This window comes from Trichosurus vulpecula, chromosome 3 (genome assembly GCF_011100635.1).
Source record: "Trichosurus vulpecula isolate mTriVul1 chromosome 3, mTriVul1.pri, whole genome shotgun sequence".
Taxonomy (NCBI): Eukaryota; Metazoa; Chordata; class Mammalia; order Diprotodontia; family Phalangeridae; genus Trichosurus; species Trichosurus vulpecula.
Window position 1 is genome coordinate 416,926,256 of NC_050575.1, and position 16,182 is coordinate 416,942,437.

The window sequence follows — 16,182 nt, forward strand, 5'->3', positions numbered from 1 at the left end:
CAGATATTTTTAAAGGAAAAAAAAGTAAGCAAAATCTGCCCATCTAAAACTGCATGCTGGCTGCTGGGGTGGGGTGAGGTCCAGTCTGCTCAGTGTCATTGGGCAGAATTGCCCTGGATGTCTCCATTTTGGGTGGCGGTGATTGCGTGCACTGTTTCATGGCTCTGAATCCGTTCATGGAGATCTTCACATGCTTCTCTGTTGGTATCTCACTCATCATTGCACAGTCATCCTCTCTGTCTTCATGGACCCCCACTTGTTCCACCCTTCCCCAGTCCAGAGGCATCTCCTTTGTTTCCTGTTCCTTGCTCTCACTGGGTTGGCGTCTGGGACTTTCTTCCTATTGAGAATCCCTGAATGTGGGAGCTAGGGGGACCTTAGCTGCCTTCTGGCCTAGCCCAACAGCAGAAGACTGTCCCTCAGCCATCCCTGACTGGTGGTTGTCCGGCCTCTGCTTGAAGACCACCCATGGTGGGGCAGTCACTGCCTTTCAGGGCAGCCCTTCCCGCTGTGGGAACAGCTCTCGTGGCTGACCAGTTCTTCCTGATGTCCAGCTTTAGTTGGCCACTGTGCTGCTTGTGCCTGGGGGGATCAAGAGAACATGTTTGGGAGCTTTCTTCCCAGCTGGTTTCTGGGGCTAAACAGAGGCTGTCCTCTGACTTTAGAGATGATGTATTGTGTTACCCTTTCATGAATTGTATCACTGTCTGTCCCCAAAAAGCACCCTTTGCTTCCAGGCCGCAAGGAAGGGAGAAGGGGCCAGAGGGGCCGGGCTTCCCTTTCAGTTTTCTCAATTTATCTTGTTCCTGTTAGCCTTATTATTGTAATATGTAGGATATTATAGGGTGTGTGTGTGTGCATGCGCGCGCACATGTGTATGTGTGCCTGTCTCTTATTGAATCTTGATTTATTGACATGAGAGCCCTTGTAAATTGTGGCCAGTTTCTCTGAGGGTCCTCCCTTCCTGCTTGCTTCTCAGCCTGTGTGAGCCTTTGGGGCAGCATACGGAAAGTTGGCTCATCAGCAAGCACTGATTAAGTGTTCGCTGCGTGTGAGGCACTGTGCCAGATGTCGGGGATACGGAGGAAGGCAAAAATACTCCTGGTCCTTAAGGAGATTCTGTCTGACATGGGAAGATGGTAAATGGTGTAGTGGCCCAGGAGCCAGCCTTGAAGTCCAGAAGACTTGAGCACATCCTGACAGTGGGGCCCTGGGCCCTTCCCCTGATGTCTCAGGGCCCTTGCCCCTGATGTCTCAGGGCCCTTGACCTGCAGCTGGAGAAGGAGCTCCTTCACCTGGGAGTGCCCTGTCCCACTGACTCCCAGGTGCCTTCCCTGTCTCTGGACAGGAGCATATGCATCCCCAAGTTGTTCGTACTTACTGAACTGTATTTTCTTTTGACTTACATTATAATTTCAGAGATGTGTTCCCATGGAAACCAGTCTTACCCTGAGAGCGAATACAATTCATAGCTATCCTTTCAGGGAACAGCCGTCATTTCGTTCCCATTTCTGTCCATAGAATTCTTGATCCCTGCCGGAGAATGGGTGTGTCTCCTGTGGGTCTGGGGGCAGCTTGACTTGGGCAGCTGCTAAGAGCACACAGTCCTTGGAATGTTCCAGGAAAGGTTGGGGTTCTCACTTGGGGTTGGGGGTTGGGTGGATCTCCATGAAGTAGCCCCCATTCTTCAAAAAGTCTCGACTAGAAGAAGGTCAAGATTTTCTGATCAGGATTGAGTCTATGCTGTAGTACGAATGTGTGGCAGTTCTGGGTTTGAGACTCTTAAGCTCAGAATTGAACCCTAGGGATTTAAAAAATCAGTCGGTATTACGGTGTGAGTCCAGATTAATCCAGAATCCGTTGGTGACTTCTCAGGGAAAGAGGGAGCTTACTTTCACCTTTACCTGTAGATCCACAGAATGGACATGTGGGGACACACGTTGTAGTAGTTTCTTTGGCCAGGCCTTCATGTATCCTTCAGCGTAGGAGTTTATCCTAAAATGGAGAGGTTCTTTTTGGTTGTAGCTTCTTCCATCTGAAAGATGGTGAGAATGAAGTCTTGTGGGTCCATTGCTTTGGGATGCACTGTCTGAGAAAAGTCATAAGAGAATCCTGCCTCCCCTTCCCCTACCTTCTCCCCTCCCTGAGTTTTCCTAGACTGCTGTTAATGCCTATGTATATTGGAAAATGTGTTGATATTTTTCTTGGAGGTCTTTGAAGAAAGTCATCTTTTGACTCTGGAAGTAGTATCTTGCCTTAAAAACAAAACAAGAAAACCCAAAACTTTCTTGAGTTCCAAAAGTAAGTATTAGATGCTGGCAGCCCCAGTGCCCCCCAAATCATATCATTGGTTAGAGAGCAAATTTGGAGTCAGTGAAGGCTGAGCTTTCTTCTAGGGCCTTCTCTGAGGAGCCTGAAAGACTGCTGTGCCAAGTTGGTGTCACTGACGCTCACAGCCCATAAACTGCCTTAGCCGGTGATGTGTTGTCTGCTTGTTTTCTGTTTACACCCACAATTCAAGCTACACTATTCTGGGTTCCTGAGAGCTTGTCTTCTGCTTATTGAATAGGCTGTTCAAGGTGATTTATTTGGGGAATTGATTCCTTGCTTAAGAAGTGTGTCTGACCAAGAGAGCCTTGTTCATTTGAAAACCTGGTGAGTCTTCCTTTGTTTAGAGCAGGATGAAACCTTGCTGTGGTCGACTCTTGTGGGAGGAGCCTGAATATTTCATAGTTTATGATTCTTTTCAGACCTGCAAAGTCCGAGGGTGGAGTCACAAAGCCAGAGATGCCCTTGGACCTGCCTAAGGAAGCCATGTTGGCACTGCCTCTCCTGAGTGGTCGCGTTCCTCCTGTGTTGGGATGCCCTCAGTGAAAGGGAAGCCACCCCTTCATTACATAGCAGGGTCTCTTGTTTGGCTCGATGGGGAAGCGTCCATCCTGGACCCTTTTCCCCATTGGTCTGAGTTCTTTCCCTTGACTTCATGCAGAATAAATGTAGCCCCTTTTCTTCATGAGGGCCCTTCAGCTATCATTCAGTAAGATGAGGTGTGGTATGGTGTCTGTAGAGGGCTGGCTTTGGTGCTTGGTGGGATGAGCCAGTTCAGGGCCAGGCTGTAATGACCCTGGGCAAGTCACTTAACCTCTCACTGCTCTAGGCAACTTTCTAAGATGGGAGCCTCTAACTGGGTATCTGTGAAACTGTTTTATAAAAAAAAAATTGTGTTTCAATATAATTGGTTTCCTTTGAAGGCCTTAGCATTTTATCCATTTCAGAGTTATTCTTTAACGGATCCATAGACTTCAGATCACCAAAGAAGCCAGGAGCTTGTCTAAGGATGAGCCAGGAGGCAAGGGTCGAGTATGTGGTGGAGGTGGGGGGGTGGGAGGGGTAATTTGTAAGAAGACTGGAGAGGTTCTGAAGGCCTTTAAAAGCCAAACTGAGGATTTTATAGTTAATCCTGGAAGAAGGAGAGGGTCCTCAGTGTTTATGGAATGGGGTGGCATGGGAATATTGTTCTGATAGCTGAGTGGAGGATGGATCTAATTCCCGTGCCACCCCCCCACCTCCCCGCCACCAGCAGCAGGCTGTTTCAGTAGTTCAGGTGCAAGCTGATGAGGGCCTGTACCACGGTGGGGCAGAGGACAGAAGGGGACAAGTGTGAGAGTGTTTGAACAGAGACTCAATACTACTCAGTGACTGATTCGATAAGGGAGGCCATGGGAGAACGCAAAAGGTTGTGTGCCTGGGAGCATGGGGGTGCCCTTGACTGTCAGTTTGGGACACGTTGGGTTTGAGATGCCTATGGCCATCCAGTCTGAGATATCCCCTAGGCAAATGGAGATACAAGACTGGAGCTGAGCAGAGGGGTTAGCCCTGGAGAAGTAGTTCTGAGAGTCATCTGCATAGTGTATCAGTAAGGCAAGATTCATGACCTCTAGGATGACCATGAACATGCCTTGGTTCGCAATTTCAAAGTATGAAAAAAGCTTTTCCCCTCCGCTTCTGAAGCGCCCAGGGCTGCTCCCCCTATTTATTGCTCTTCTGCCCTTTGGGTCCCATTTCCCCAGCTCCCAGCAGACCATCCTGAACCAGCATCTGTCTAGCATCTGCCCTGCTGGGCAGTCTTTGTCTCCAGGCCCTCACTCTTCATCTGTGGGTCATAGGCAGGTCCTGCTGGCCTTGGTTCCTAAGCTGGGCCTCTCCTTGTCACCTGCTTCCATAGGGGTTGCCTTGTTATCTATACCCTGCACATCACTCAGTCAGTCAACAAGCATTTATTAAGCATTTACTATGTGCCAGGCCCTGCGCTAAGCCCTGGGGATACAAAGAAAGGCATCTGCCCTCAAGGAGCTCACATTCCAATGGTGGAGACAAAGTGTGAATGCCAAACAACACTTCTGCGCCAAAGGTTCACAGGGTAGATGGAAGGGACTTGGAGAGGGCAGAGTCCTCAAGGCCAAGCTTCACACCCAATGCTTGGGTCTTCCAGTGCTAGGAGCCTACATGGTTTACAGTAACTGAGATTTCCTCTAAAACAGGGGAGTATGGGTTTTGTCAGGAGCTTCTGTTGGTTCTTCTGTCAGAGTCCTTCGCTGACTTGTGGTGTGGTGATGATCTGAATTCTTCCCTCTCTGTGTTCCAACCACATGGAAAGATGTGGAGTGTGGAATTGGGGGCAGGCTACACTGGGCCTTTGCGAAGGGTGAAGAAGCCCAATATCCAAGGATTGGTCGCCGGCTGAAATTTTGGGATAGCAGCCAGCCGTGAAAATGAGAGAATTCCCTAATTTTGTGTGGATTCCTTCTGCTCTGGTGGAAGAAGGGTCTTCATAGAGATGGCATTCTTGTACCTGAAGTGAGTCCATTCTACAACAAACTCAACAGTCGTCTTCCTTGTCACGCGCGGTGATGAGGTTAATTGGTAGCACATTCTTCCTTAATCGTTCTTCGTTTGGCCTTGTATCGCTTTGACTTTTTGGGCCAGACAGACTACGTCTAATCCTTCTTCCATGTGTAGTCCAGTTCTTCAGATTCTCTTTTCCTTTTTTGAAAATGATAGTCCATGAAAACCATCGATGGAAAACCCCCAGTCAGTGGAATGTTGGATTTGTCAGAGTGTCTCTCAGTCATCCCCTAAATAGAATGGGAAACAAAGTCTGGGGCAGTGAGTTTGAGAGGGTTTTTCAGTTCCTGAATTTTCCTAGTTTAATTACGCTTCTTCCTTTTTTGATGCATAGGCAGAATGCCAAAGGCCTGCCCTCCGAAAGAGAGAGAGCTTTATGATGAATAAAGAAGAGATATTTGTCTGGCATGCTATTTTTTCCCCTTTAAAATTGAGCGACTCCATGAATCAGTCATTTGTTTGGTGATTTGCTCCTAAACATTCCTTGCCTTCAATACCTCTGTAATTTGCATGACATATTAAGGCTAAAAATAAAAGTGGTCGGTTAAAATTTGTCAGGTCTCCGATAGTTTTGGCCACCAGATGTCAACCTAGGCTGATGTCAGCATATACACCCAGGCAGTATATTAAAAAAAATCAATGCATTTGAAAGGCATAAGAAGCATTTGTGTTTTCTATAAAATTTGTAAGATTATTTATTTTGGAATATTTGACTCCATGCAGAAGGCACAGGATGTTGAACTCTGTGAGAATTGAAGGGCTCTGTGTCTATATTTATATGTATGTATATGGGTTTTTGTGTGTATCTCTGCATGTGTTGTGTGAGTCTGTTATGTGTGTGCATATAATTGTATGTGCGTGAGTGCCAAAGCAGGTATGTGCATGTGTGTGCCTGTGTGTATGAGTGTCTGTGAATGTGAGTGAGTGTAGTCTGTGTGTGTAAGTGTGTGTGTGTGTGCATTGTGTGAGCATGCATGTTTTTTCTGTGTATGTGTGTGGGTGTGTATGTGTATGTAAATGTGGTTTCTCTGTGTGTATGTTGTATGAGTGTATTATGTTTTTGTGTATGTGTGCGTGAGCAGGTTTATGTGTACAATTGTGTGAGCACACTTGTATGATGGCATAGCTGTACATGCGAATGCATGTAATATACATGTATGCAATGTGAGAACATGCATCATGCCTGTAAGTATACGTGTGTACGTGTGTATGTGTGTGTACATGCGTGTCCCTTGAAAGGCAGTGAGATCTTGCCTTCTGCTTGGAGTGGGGTGGGGGCGGGGGAGAGGGGGTGTGGGAAAGGAGTGGCTTTTCATCATTAATGAGTAATTTGTTCCCTTTGGACTGGCCAGTTCAGAATCTCATTTAGGCCTCATTTCTGAACTCAGATAATGGGATTTGTAAACCTTCTTAAACTCTGCTGGGCCAAGATAAGACAGAAAGGAAATCAGGCCTGCCCTCAGGAAGTCTGCAGCCTCTGAGCCAGTACTGCCTGGAGTGCCTAGTGCAAGCAAAGGAATATCCAGAGATTTCCAGGACAGCGTTGGCCCTGGGGGGAAAGCAGGGAAGGCCTGGTGGCTTTAAAGGAAGTAGAGGAGGGCATATCAGGTGTGGGGGACTGCATGAGCAGAGGCCTGACTGTAGAAAGGGCAGTGGTGTGGGGAGAGGGGAGCTTGTCGGGCAGCCAGATTGTAACAGTGAGTGAATGAGTGAGTGTGGGGAAGCGATGGGAAATCAGCGTGCAAAGATAGGAGGGCACCAGAGGGTGGTGGTGACGGGGCAGCTCTGGGCATCAGCCGCCTTGGGAGCAGTGATTTCTTGTTTGGCCTCGTGGTCCGTCCCTCTTTGTCCTTTCATTTTCCCGTTTCCCTCCCCTTCTGAATGTCTCTGGAGCAGGGCCCAACCCGTGGGCACGTGTGCCACAGGCTGAGAACAGCCGAGGAGGCCGGATGAGCAGGGGCTGCCCTTGGCCTCTTCAGGAGAGTCAGGAGACAGGGACGTTTTGCCTTTAAAATTAGGTGATATAAATAAAATCTGGGACGTGCAGCAGCCTCCAGATCAGCTGCCCTAATGGTGATGAGCAGCGTTGGCTATCGTGGAGAAGATGCGATGACCCAGAATCCCTTCTGTTTCTTATCAGAAGGTATTCTAGCGACTGCATTTGAATTGGCTTTCCTGCACGTTTTCTACACTCCGTCTCCTGATGTCTCTGGGTGATGCCCTGTCATTGCATGGAGCCAACCTGCAGTTTGGAGGGCTCTTCTCGTAGCCCGCACATGCTGGCTGTTCCTGTGAAGTCAGAAGACTTTGAGTGTGGGCCTGCAGTGCCATCAGAGTCAGAAAACATGGATTAAATACCGACTGTGTGCCAGGCCCTGTGCTCAGTGCTGGGAATGCAAAGAAAGGCCAGAGATGGTCGCTGCCCTCATGAGCTCTTGGTCTGATGCGGGGGCAGCACATTTAAAGAAAGCGAGGGTTGGTGGAGGGCACCGGGCAGGATGAAGGCGCCTGCGGCCTCCTGGGCACGAGTGATCTGAGGAGGCTGATTACAGAGCTGGTTTCATCCTGGAGGATGGTCAGATCCTCAAGTCCAGTAGAGCTGCCGGTGGGGAATGATGACAAAGGATGAGATGCCTGTGGGTCAGCTGGGAGCAGACAGACTAATTTATAAAGGGGGTCAGAGGGCGATCCATATTCTGGTCCCAGTGAGGCCTGGGGTATGTGAATGTGTAGGCAGGTCCAGCGAGGGAGTGGCTCTGCTCGGCCCGCTTCCCCTGCAAGGTGCTGGAAGCATGGGGGAAGCTCTTGGTTTCTCTTAGACGCTGCCCTGCCTGGACCATGTGGTGATGTTACCCAGCTCTTTGGCCCCTGGTTTCCCACCCTCCCCTGAAAGCCAGGCAGAGCTTGAGGGTTTCCAGGGGCCAAGGCAAGCTGCCACACCTTGGGCCGCCCTCCTGGAAGCACTTCATTCTTGATCAAGCCACGATTTCTCTACTTGGCATGTAAAAGAGGGTGAACTGCCGTAGCAAACAAAGCAGGAGCGGCAGATTCGCCTGACTGTGTTTTTGGTAGGTAGCAAAGTGATTAACAAAACATGTTTTTAAAATTAAAGGAATTGATTCCCTTTTAGATGATTTAAAAAAAAAACAAAAAACTCCCACCACCCTCTAGTCTGGATCAAGTTGGCCAGCCCTGCCCCTCCTCCTGAGTCCTTGTTTGATTCTGAATGCCGAGCTTTTCTGTTGCGTTCACAAGCCCCTGAGTCTCCTGTGTGTGTCCAAGCTATCCAGCAGCATCAAGCGAAACCCTTCTTATTTGAAGATTTGACAGGCAGAATTAATTTTCTTTCCAATATTCTTACAGGATGTTTGAAAACATTCTGACCAGCAAATTGAGAACATATGATCTTTAAGTAGATTAAAATGGCTCTCCTTAATGGTTGAATTACCTCTGGGAAATTTTCCATATGATTTCTTTTGGCTGTGTTTCTTTCCAGTCAAGATTTCATTAATATGTAAATATGCATCTGTAATACCCATGAATTCCTTTCTCACTATATTCAATTAACATACAAATAGGCTTGTGACCATAATTTTCCCAATTTCTGATATAGACTATTCAGACATTGTTTTTATAATGAGGCAAATTGTATTTAAAAAAAATATATATTTTTTTTGCAAACAGAATCTCAGGGTAGTTACTGTCTTGAACTCAGCAAGGCCTCACTTAATACAGGAAACTCTGGGTTCTGTGCATAACAGCAGCAGGAAAATGGAATTCCTGGCCTATTCAGCAGGTGTATTATTGTCAGCCTTCTGGTGCCTTTGTTCTGGGCCAGAGGTCTCCTCGCTGTGGCTGTGCTGATAGCAGCCTGCTAATTAGGGCTGCCCCGAGGCAGGAGACTGGCTTCAGGTCCCAGGCATCTCACTTAGGCTTGGAGTGAGCGAAAGAGGCCAGCACTTGGAGGCTGGAAGGGAACAGAGAGAGGAGAGGCACCCACTAAGCAGCAGCATGCGATTTGAGCCCAGGCTTCTAGCCAAAATCCTATGTTCTTTGCGTTCTTCTGTCACTTCTTTGGGGCTGCTTCCCTTTCTGTAAGATGGAGCTGGCTGTCTGTTGCAACAATTCGGCTAGCAGCTACTGTGGGGGTGAAAAAGCAACACAAGCCCAACAGGAATGCTGTAAGCACAGGTTCTTTTGATCTGCTTTACTAAGGAAAGTAGTGTTAAGGGGGTTAACAATCTTACTTTAATCCAGCACATAAATATCATTCACTTAGTTCAGGGAAAAAAGCCAGCACCCTGAACTTCAGAGCAAATACAAGCAAATTACAAGCATCAACAGACCTTGTCTGATTCAAATCTCAATGCATGGTTACCAGAGTTTAACAAAGTTCGAACATGCGGGTTTACAAGATGGAGGGCTCTTAACTACAGCTGCCCAGTCTCCACATCAGTGCTCCGCCAAGAGTTAGAGCCCCAAGCAAATAGCTCTGTTCTCTCTTTTTATACACTCTTTGGTCATCACCAAATGTCAGCTGAGCGACCAGAACTTAGGCTCCTACTATTGGCTCTGGTCTTAGCAACTCCCCTTAGGACCCTGAGGGCTTCACACTCACATAGGCTTAGCACCTAGTAGATAGGGCTTTGGGCCTGGGGCTTAGCACCTAGTAAGACTCAATCAAAGACACCCACCTTAATTGATATTACACCGTCCTGTGGCTCTGGGACTCACAGGGTTATTGTGAGGAAGGCAGTTGGGAAGGTCAGGAGTCACAACCCATCCTTGACCTGACTGCACTATGAAGGCCTGCTCTCCTCCCTTAGAGCTCCCAGCTCCCATGGTGAGCCCATCATCCCTTTGGGGCAGATGATTCCCACACCTCTCAGTCTGGGCATGTTCTCGCAGGGCCTTGGCCCTACATCACTGACCTCTCTGATGTTTTGAACCGGGTGTCCCAGAGATATCTCCATCTCACCGTGACCAGCTTGGAACTCCTTTTCTTCCCTCTCACAGACCTTCTCCTCTCCTGCTATCCAAGCTCCCGCCATTATCTAGTGACCCAAGCTCCCATCCACGATGCTGTCCTTGACCCCTAGGTCCTGCTTGCCACACATGTCCCATCTGTCCCCAGATCTTGTGTTTTCTTCCATTCTCCCCATTCACTCAGCCCCAACCCTGCTGGATCCCCTCCCCCTGGACTGTGGCAGCAGCTGCTCAGGATCTGCCTGCCACAGGCCTCCTCACTCCTGTCTGTCCTCCACGCAGCTACCCAAGTGATCTTTCTAAGGAGTACTTCGGTGTCACCCTCCTGCTCAGGACCTCCAGGACCAAGGATGCTTAAAGCTCTTCACCCCTGGTCCCAGCCCTGCCTTTCCAGCCTTGTTATCTGTCTCACCCTTCCCCCATCCTCTGGCCAAACTGGGCTTCTTGCTGTCCCTTCCACATGGTGCTCCATTCCCCATCTTTGCTTCTCTGCAGTGGTCAGGAATGCTCTCTCTGGTCCCCTCTCACCTGAGCCTTGAGACTCAGCTCAAGCACTACCTTCTGCAAGAGGCCTTTGTGATTCCTCACAACAGCCCTGGGAGGTAGGCCCTGTTATTGCCTGCATCCTATAGATGAGGAAACTAGACAGTTTGAGGAGAGGTGACTTACCCAGGGTCATGCACCCAGTATATAAGTGTCAGGGCAGGATTTGCACTGAGGCCCTTCCCACCCCACCCTACCACCCACCCTTGCAGCAGTAGGATGGAGGGGATGTCATCCTTGCTTTGAGGACAGGATGGAGAATTGTATCAGGTGATTGGGCTTGTCACAAGCCTCCCAGCTCACCCAGGGTGGAGGCAGAGTTGGGTGCCCAGGTCTGCGGGGTCTAACCCTGGCCTCTTGGCATTTGTGGGCTTAAGTGATGCAGTTTTCCTGAATCCTTCCCTCAGATGATGACTCCTGGCATCAGACTGACTTTTAACTCTTCTTCTTACTGTTTGGAAGGATGAGGGTGATGTCCTGGGCTTCCAGGAAATGTGGTGCTATGGACAGAATGATAGGTTTGGAGCCAGAGGACCCCCAGGGCAGAATTCTTCCCTTCCACTTAATCTTGCCCCTGTGACTTTGGACAAGGTAATTAGCCTCTCTCGGTCTCAGTTTCCTGATCTGTAAACTTATGGGGCTGATCTGGATGACCTTTGAGATACCTTTCTGTTCTAAATCTTTGATCGTATTTTCCATTGATCTGTTGGAAGTTTCCAAAGATGTTGAAATCTGATTCGATTGGCTCAGGCCCCCAGCATGATCACAGCCTCTCTATGGGGCACAAAGGTGGCAAATAGGGTATGGAGAGCTGGACTTTGAGTAGGGGTGGGTGGGGGATGCCGCAGTGAGTCAGATTTAGAGTCGATAGAAGGTGGGGAGCTTCTTTTCCACTTCTGGCCTCTCCTCAGGGGGACATTGAGGGTTCTTCCTCACAGGCCTCTTCACGCAAGGGTTGACTGACCATTTCTTGGTAATTGGTCAAGTTCATGTTAGAGCAGATGCCCATGGAGGTCCCTTCTGCCCTCCTGGGTGTGGCTGCTTTGAGACTCTGTCTTTCGATGTTTTTTTTCTTCATCTTATTTAGGACATCCTGAATTTCACAGTTTTCCAAGCCCTTTAGATGGATGATCTCAGTTGCGCCTCACGATGGCCCTTGTGGGGTAGATGTCATGGCTCTTGTTTTTCTCATAGTATATGCAGGACACACGAGGATCTAAGGGAGAATATCACAGGCAGCATCTGAACTATTTACTCTTAGGTCCAGCATCCTGTCCATTGGGGCACGCTTCCTTGTTAATAGGATTACCTGTTCAGTGATTAATTATATTTGGTTTAGCAAAAGGAGCTTGCAGGGAATTTGTGCTCTCTTTGCTGCTGGATTCAAATGCCAAGGATTTCGCTCTTCGCTTGGTCTGGGAATGGGTTTGTCATGTTTAATTGATAGACTAAGGGGAATTTGTCAAGGTCTGGCAGTCATAGAATGTCAAACAAAGGCCTCATCGTTATCTTCTCCAGGGAGGTGGAGAGAGACACTTCTCACGGTCAGGAGAGGGTGAAACACTTTCATGATTCACGTGTGCTCTTCTCCTTTGATGGGTTTGAGGCTAAATTGGTAAATCATGCTCAGTGCCTCATTTACTGCTGTCCTAGAAAAGGGCCTCTCAGTAGAGTCCTGGTGAGTTTGTAACTTGTGACTGAGTCTGATCTCGTGTTTCTTCTTACTGAAATTAATTTCATTGGGGACAGACCATTCGTTTTGTAGTACGAAGGCAGATTATAGGTCTTAGTTTTGGAATCTTAGCATCATTAGATTTAGAGGTGTGTCCAGTCCAACCAATTCTTAAGTGGCAGAGGAGACCCTTCTATGGGCCGTTCCCTGGCCTTTGAGTAGCCGGTGCTTCATGGTCTTCACAGATAGTGCAGTGAAATCTCAGGACAGAAGAGGGGCCCGCCTCAGTTCACACAGGTCATATGATGGTAGAGGGTCGAGTAGCATTTTTCCCCCGATGCTCTCCTGCTCCCTCCTGCCACGATGGATTCTGACCGTTCTGCTCAGTCTCAGGCTGCCTGCTCAACTTCTGTACCTCTGCGTCCGTCATTTTCTAAAAATCTGGGCCGTTCTCTTGTTTGGAAGGGAGTTCTGCGTGACTCTATTGACTTCTTTTCCCACATTGGATAACTTTTTAATTCCTGTTTGGTATTGACTGTTGGTGAGTTGCAAATCTGCATTAGCATTTTATCATTGTAAAGGGGTGTGTGTGTGTGTGTGTGTGTGTTTAGGCATCAGTTTATTGGATCTTTGTATTTTCTTTATCGGAGCATTTCCTTTCAGTGAGTTATAGAACAAGTAAATTTAATTCTATAACTTTGGAACTTTGGGCCAACTTAGCTAAGAAAAAATATTTTAGAGTAAGCTCTTTGTTTTTAGCTTGAGAGGCAACAGAATTGTGGCCTATGATCCAGCTTGTCTTTCTTTCCCTCCTTCTGACAGAAAAATGTTCCCTTTTACCCAAATCAGCCGAGTGGGCTTATTGGGGATAAAACAATGAACACCAGTCTAATAGAAAGGATGCTCAGATTAAGCAAAAGAAACCATTATTTAGCAAAAAAAAAAAGATGATTTCATTTTACCACATATAACGTTTTTTACACTGACATTAAGTACAGTTAGAACTCAATAACCCTTCTCGGGTAAAGGGAAAAAATAGAAAAAAGAAATAAAACAAAGAATCCTCATACAAACGTTACTTGGTAATTACAGCTTAGAACCTTATACTCAATGTGATATCTTTGCAACAAATGGAACATCGTGCATGCTGGGCCAGGAAATGCTTTGTTCTCTGAGCTTTTGCAGACTCCATGTTTTACTTTGCCAATGTAGCAATGACTTTGTGATTAATATTCCTATTAATAACTGAGCTGATCAAACACCCTTTGTTCTGTATTAGATTCAGCAGGCCAATGTTCTGTTTGATGTTTTAAAAGTTCTTCATTCCATCCGGGTGCGCAAGGCATCTGTGGTCTCCCCGATGTGGACACTTCCTTCTGCTGTGATGGCCAGCTGGCCCTGACTTGGTCTCCAGGAGTTCTTTCTTATGGCTGAGGTGGTCATGGCCTTAGTGAGGCTGCCCGACAGGTCATTTGTGCACTGAAGCCTTCCTATTCTTGTGGGACAGACATGACTGAGGTCTAGTCTTTGGGAATCCACGGTCATCGCCATCATGTGGCGGTCACTACAGTCTGGGTGTCTTCTAAGTCGTCACTCATCTTTGCTTTTCAGAATCTGTTTTTTGAACTATGTGGATCCAGATTGAAACCTCTCTCCACGTTTGCAGGGACCTAAGTTTCATGAGTTGTTGTGGCCATTGACCTTCTGGCATCTTCTACACCTGGAGAAACCTTATTGTCTTGGCAGCCACAGGCAGGGACCATCTCTGACTTGCTGGCCGCTGTCTGGGCTCGTCTGTATTAGCCTGACTTGGTCTGTGACGCCCCATAAAATTTCGTGCCGGCTCCTCCAAGGTCCATTCACCGTCACTAATATCTAGTGGAGCCTGTGTGCCTCAGGCCCTCTAACCCAAAACATGACCCATTTCAAGGGTTGAACGGCCCAGCCTGTGTGAGAAACCATCAGGTCCTCCATCGATTGTAAGAACAGCTTCCTTTGATGGAGCCCGTGAGTTGTCTGAAGCCCACGCTTCTTTTCTGAAGCAGATTGAGCCTGTTTAAAGCTCGAGCTTGGCTGATAATCAGAGTGGCAGGCAAAGCAACGGAGATGAAAGGATGATAACAATGATGAAGACATCTTTTTAAATTGAAATAATACATCTGCTTTGTAGCCTCTTTTAACACGGTCATTTTGTCTAGTTTTTCACGTTGAACTAGTTTGTTTTCCCTTTCAAAGAAATGATGGGATCTCAGAATTTTGTTCTGGAAGCAATCCTAGGAATTCTCTGATGCCTTCGTTTGTCAGAGGAGGAGTTCTCGCTCATGGGCTGCAGAGAACGTGTGTGGGAGAGGGCGTTGTCAAGTACAAGAAACCTTCCAAGGTGGGGAGTAGCCAGGTCATGAAGGGCCTTGAAGGCCAGGCAGAGGATTTTATATTTGGGTCTGGAGGTGATAGGGGGTGACACGGTCAGACCTGGGCTTTAGGAAAATTGCTCTGGTGACTGAAGAGATTGAGGAGACACGTGGGCCAGGCACAGCGCCCCCCCCCCCCCCCGAGAGAAGCGGGGTGCTTGAGAGATGCTGTGGGGGTGAAATAGGCCTGCCCTGGCAGCAGCTGGGGGGGAGGGTGAACATGGCACCCAGACTGTAAGGCTGCGTGGCTGGGGGATGGTGTTGTCCCCAACAGTAAGTAGTAGGAAAGGTAGGAGGAGGGGAAGGTTTGGGAAGAAAAGAATGAATTCTGTTCTGGGTGTGTTGAGTTTAAGGAAATCGAGGAGTGGCTAGCTAGGTAAGAGCAGTGACCTGAAAGACCAGGGAGAAGAGAGTGTCCAGGGGAAGAGGGGGTTGATTCAGTGTCAGAGGCTGCAGAGAGGTGGAGAAAAGGCCGTTAGAGTTGGAAGTTAAGAGGTCATTGGTAACTTGAGAGAGGCATTTTGGAGGTTGGAAGCAGGCTGTTGGGGGTTTCACCTGCCAGATTTTCCCAAGGTGTGATGGGTCTGACAGTGCCTTCCAGCACCCCTTCCACAACCTCCTATGGCTCTCTCTTACCCCCAAGTTCAGAATGGTCTGTTTGGCATTAGCATCCCTTCCCCTCCTGGCCCTTCCTGCTTTCCCAGTCTCTGTGCCCCTTACGTTCCTCCATGTCTTCTGGTCTGGCTACATTGGCCCTCTGGCCAGGCTTCATCTCCCCGCTGTGCCTTTTCACTGCCCCCAGGCCTGGACCCTGCTTCCTCCTCACTGCTCCCGGTTGGCTTTCTGGGCCTTCTTCAAGGGTCACTCAAATCCTGCCTTCCGTAGGAGCCCTCTGTACTCCCACTTTGGGCCTCCCCCCCGCCCCGAGATATCTCTGTGTGTCTGGTGCCACGAAGACCTGGGTTTGAATCCTGGCTGTGTGACCCTGGGTCTGTGTTTCCTCATCGATGAGACGGGAGTAATAATTGCTGTCACTTCCCAGGCTTGCTAGGAGAATACACTGAGCTAGCGCCTGTCCGGAGCTTTGCAAGGCTTGGGGTGATGTGTGATTTTAAGTTATTGTTACTGTTGCTGCGGTCTTGTAATATAGCCGTTAACAACATGAAGCACACTTAAAATGATTACCACAATCTGAATTCTTCTCTTCTTACATGTATTTTAAAGTTTTACTGCTGGCTCCTTGACCATCATTCCGTGGAGTGAACAGAAACATCGGGCTAAGGATTGGTGTGAGGAGTTGGAATGCAGGTGAGTCTGGGCAGAGCCTTGCTGGGGGAGAGGGGCCTGCCCCCCCCCACCCCCGAGGGAGGCCCCAGCCTCAGGCCATGGCTTCCAGGACCTCTGTGACTCAGCTTGGTGACCCTCCTCGAGGAGCAGAGGCCGTCCCCTTAGCCGGGCCCACGTCCAGCTCTCGGTCCAGTCTTTAAGGCTGTTGCTGCGCACGTTGGCAGGACGTGTTTCTCCGTCATTAACCTCCTGCGTTACCACCGGCAGCTTTCAGCCCAGTGATCCTTCAAGAACGTGCCCCTAGAACTTGGGCTTTGCTGTTCACCTCTCAAGGACGTGTGAGAAATTGGCATGTGCTGAGAGTCTGTTCCCCAGCTG

The 16,182-nt window shown here is 48.4% G+C and overlaps 1 protein-coding gene across 1 annotated transcript in view; it reads left to right on the forward strand.

Moving 5' to 3' along the window:
* The window catches only part of NBAS (NBAS subunit of NRZ tethering complex), a 271,212-nt gene that overhangs the window by 72,058 nt on the left and 182,972 nt on the right, over positions 1 to 16,182 (forward strand). Inside the window, exon 22 of the mRNA XM_036750476.1 lies at positions 15,742 to 15,825. Coding sequence (XP_036606371.1) covers positions 15,742 to 15,825 — 84 coding nt within the window. The remainder of the gene's footprint in view (positions 1 to 15,741; positions 15,826 to 16,182) is intronic.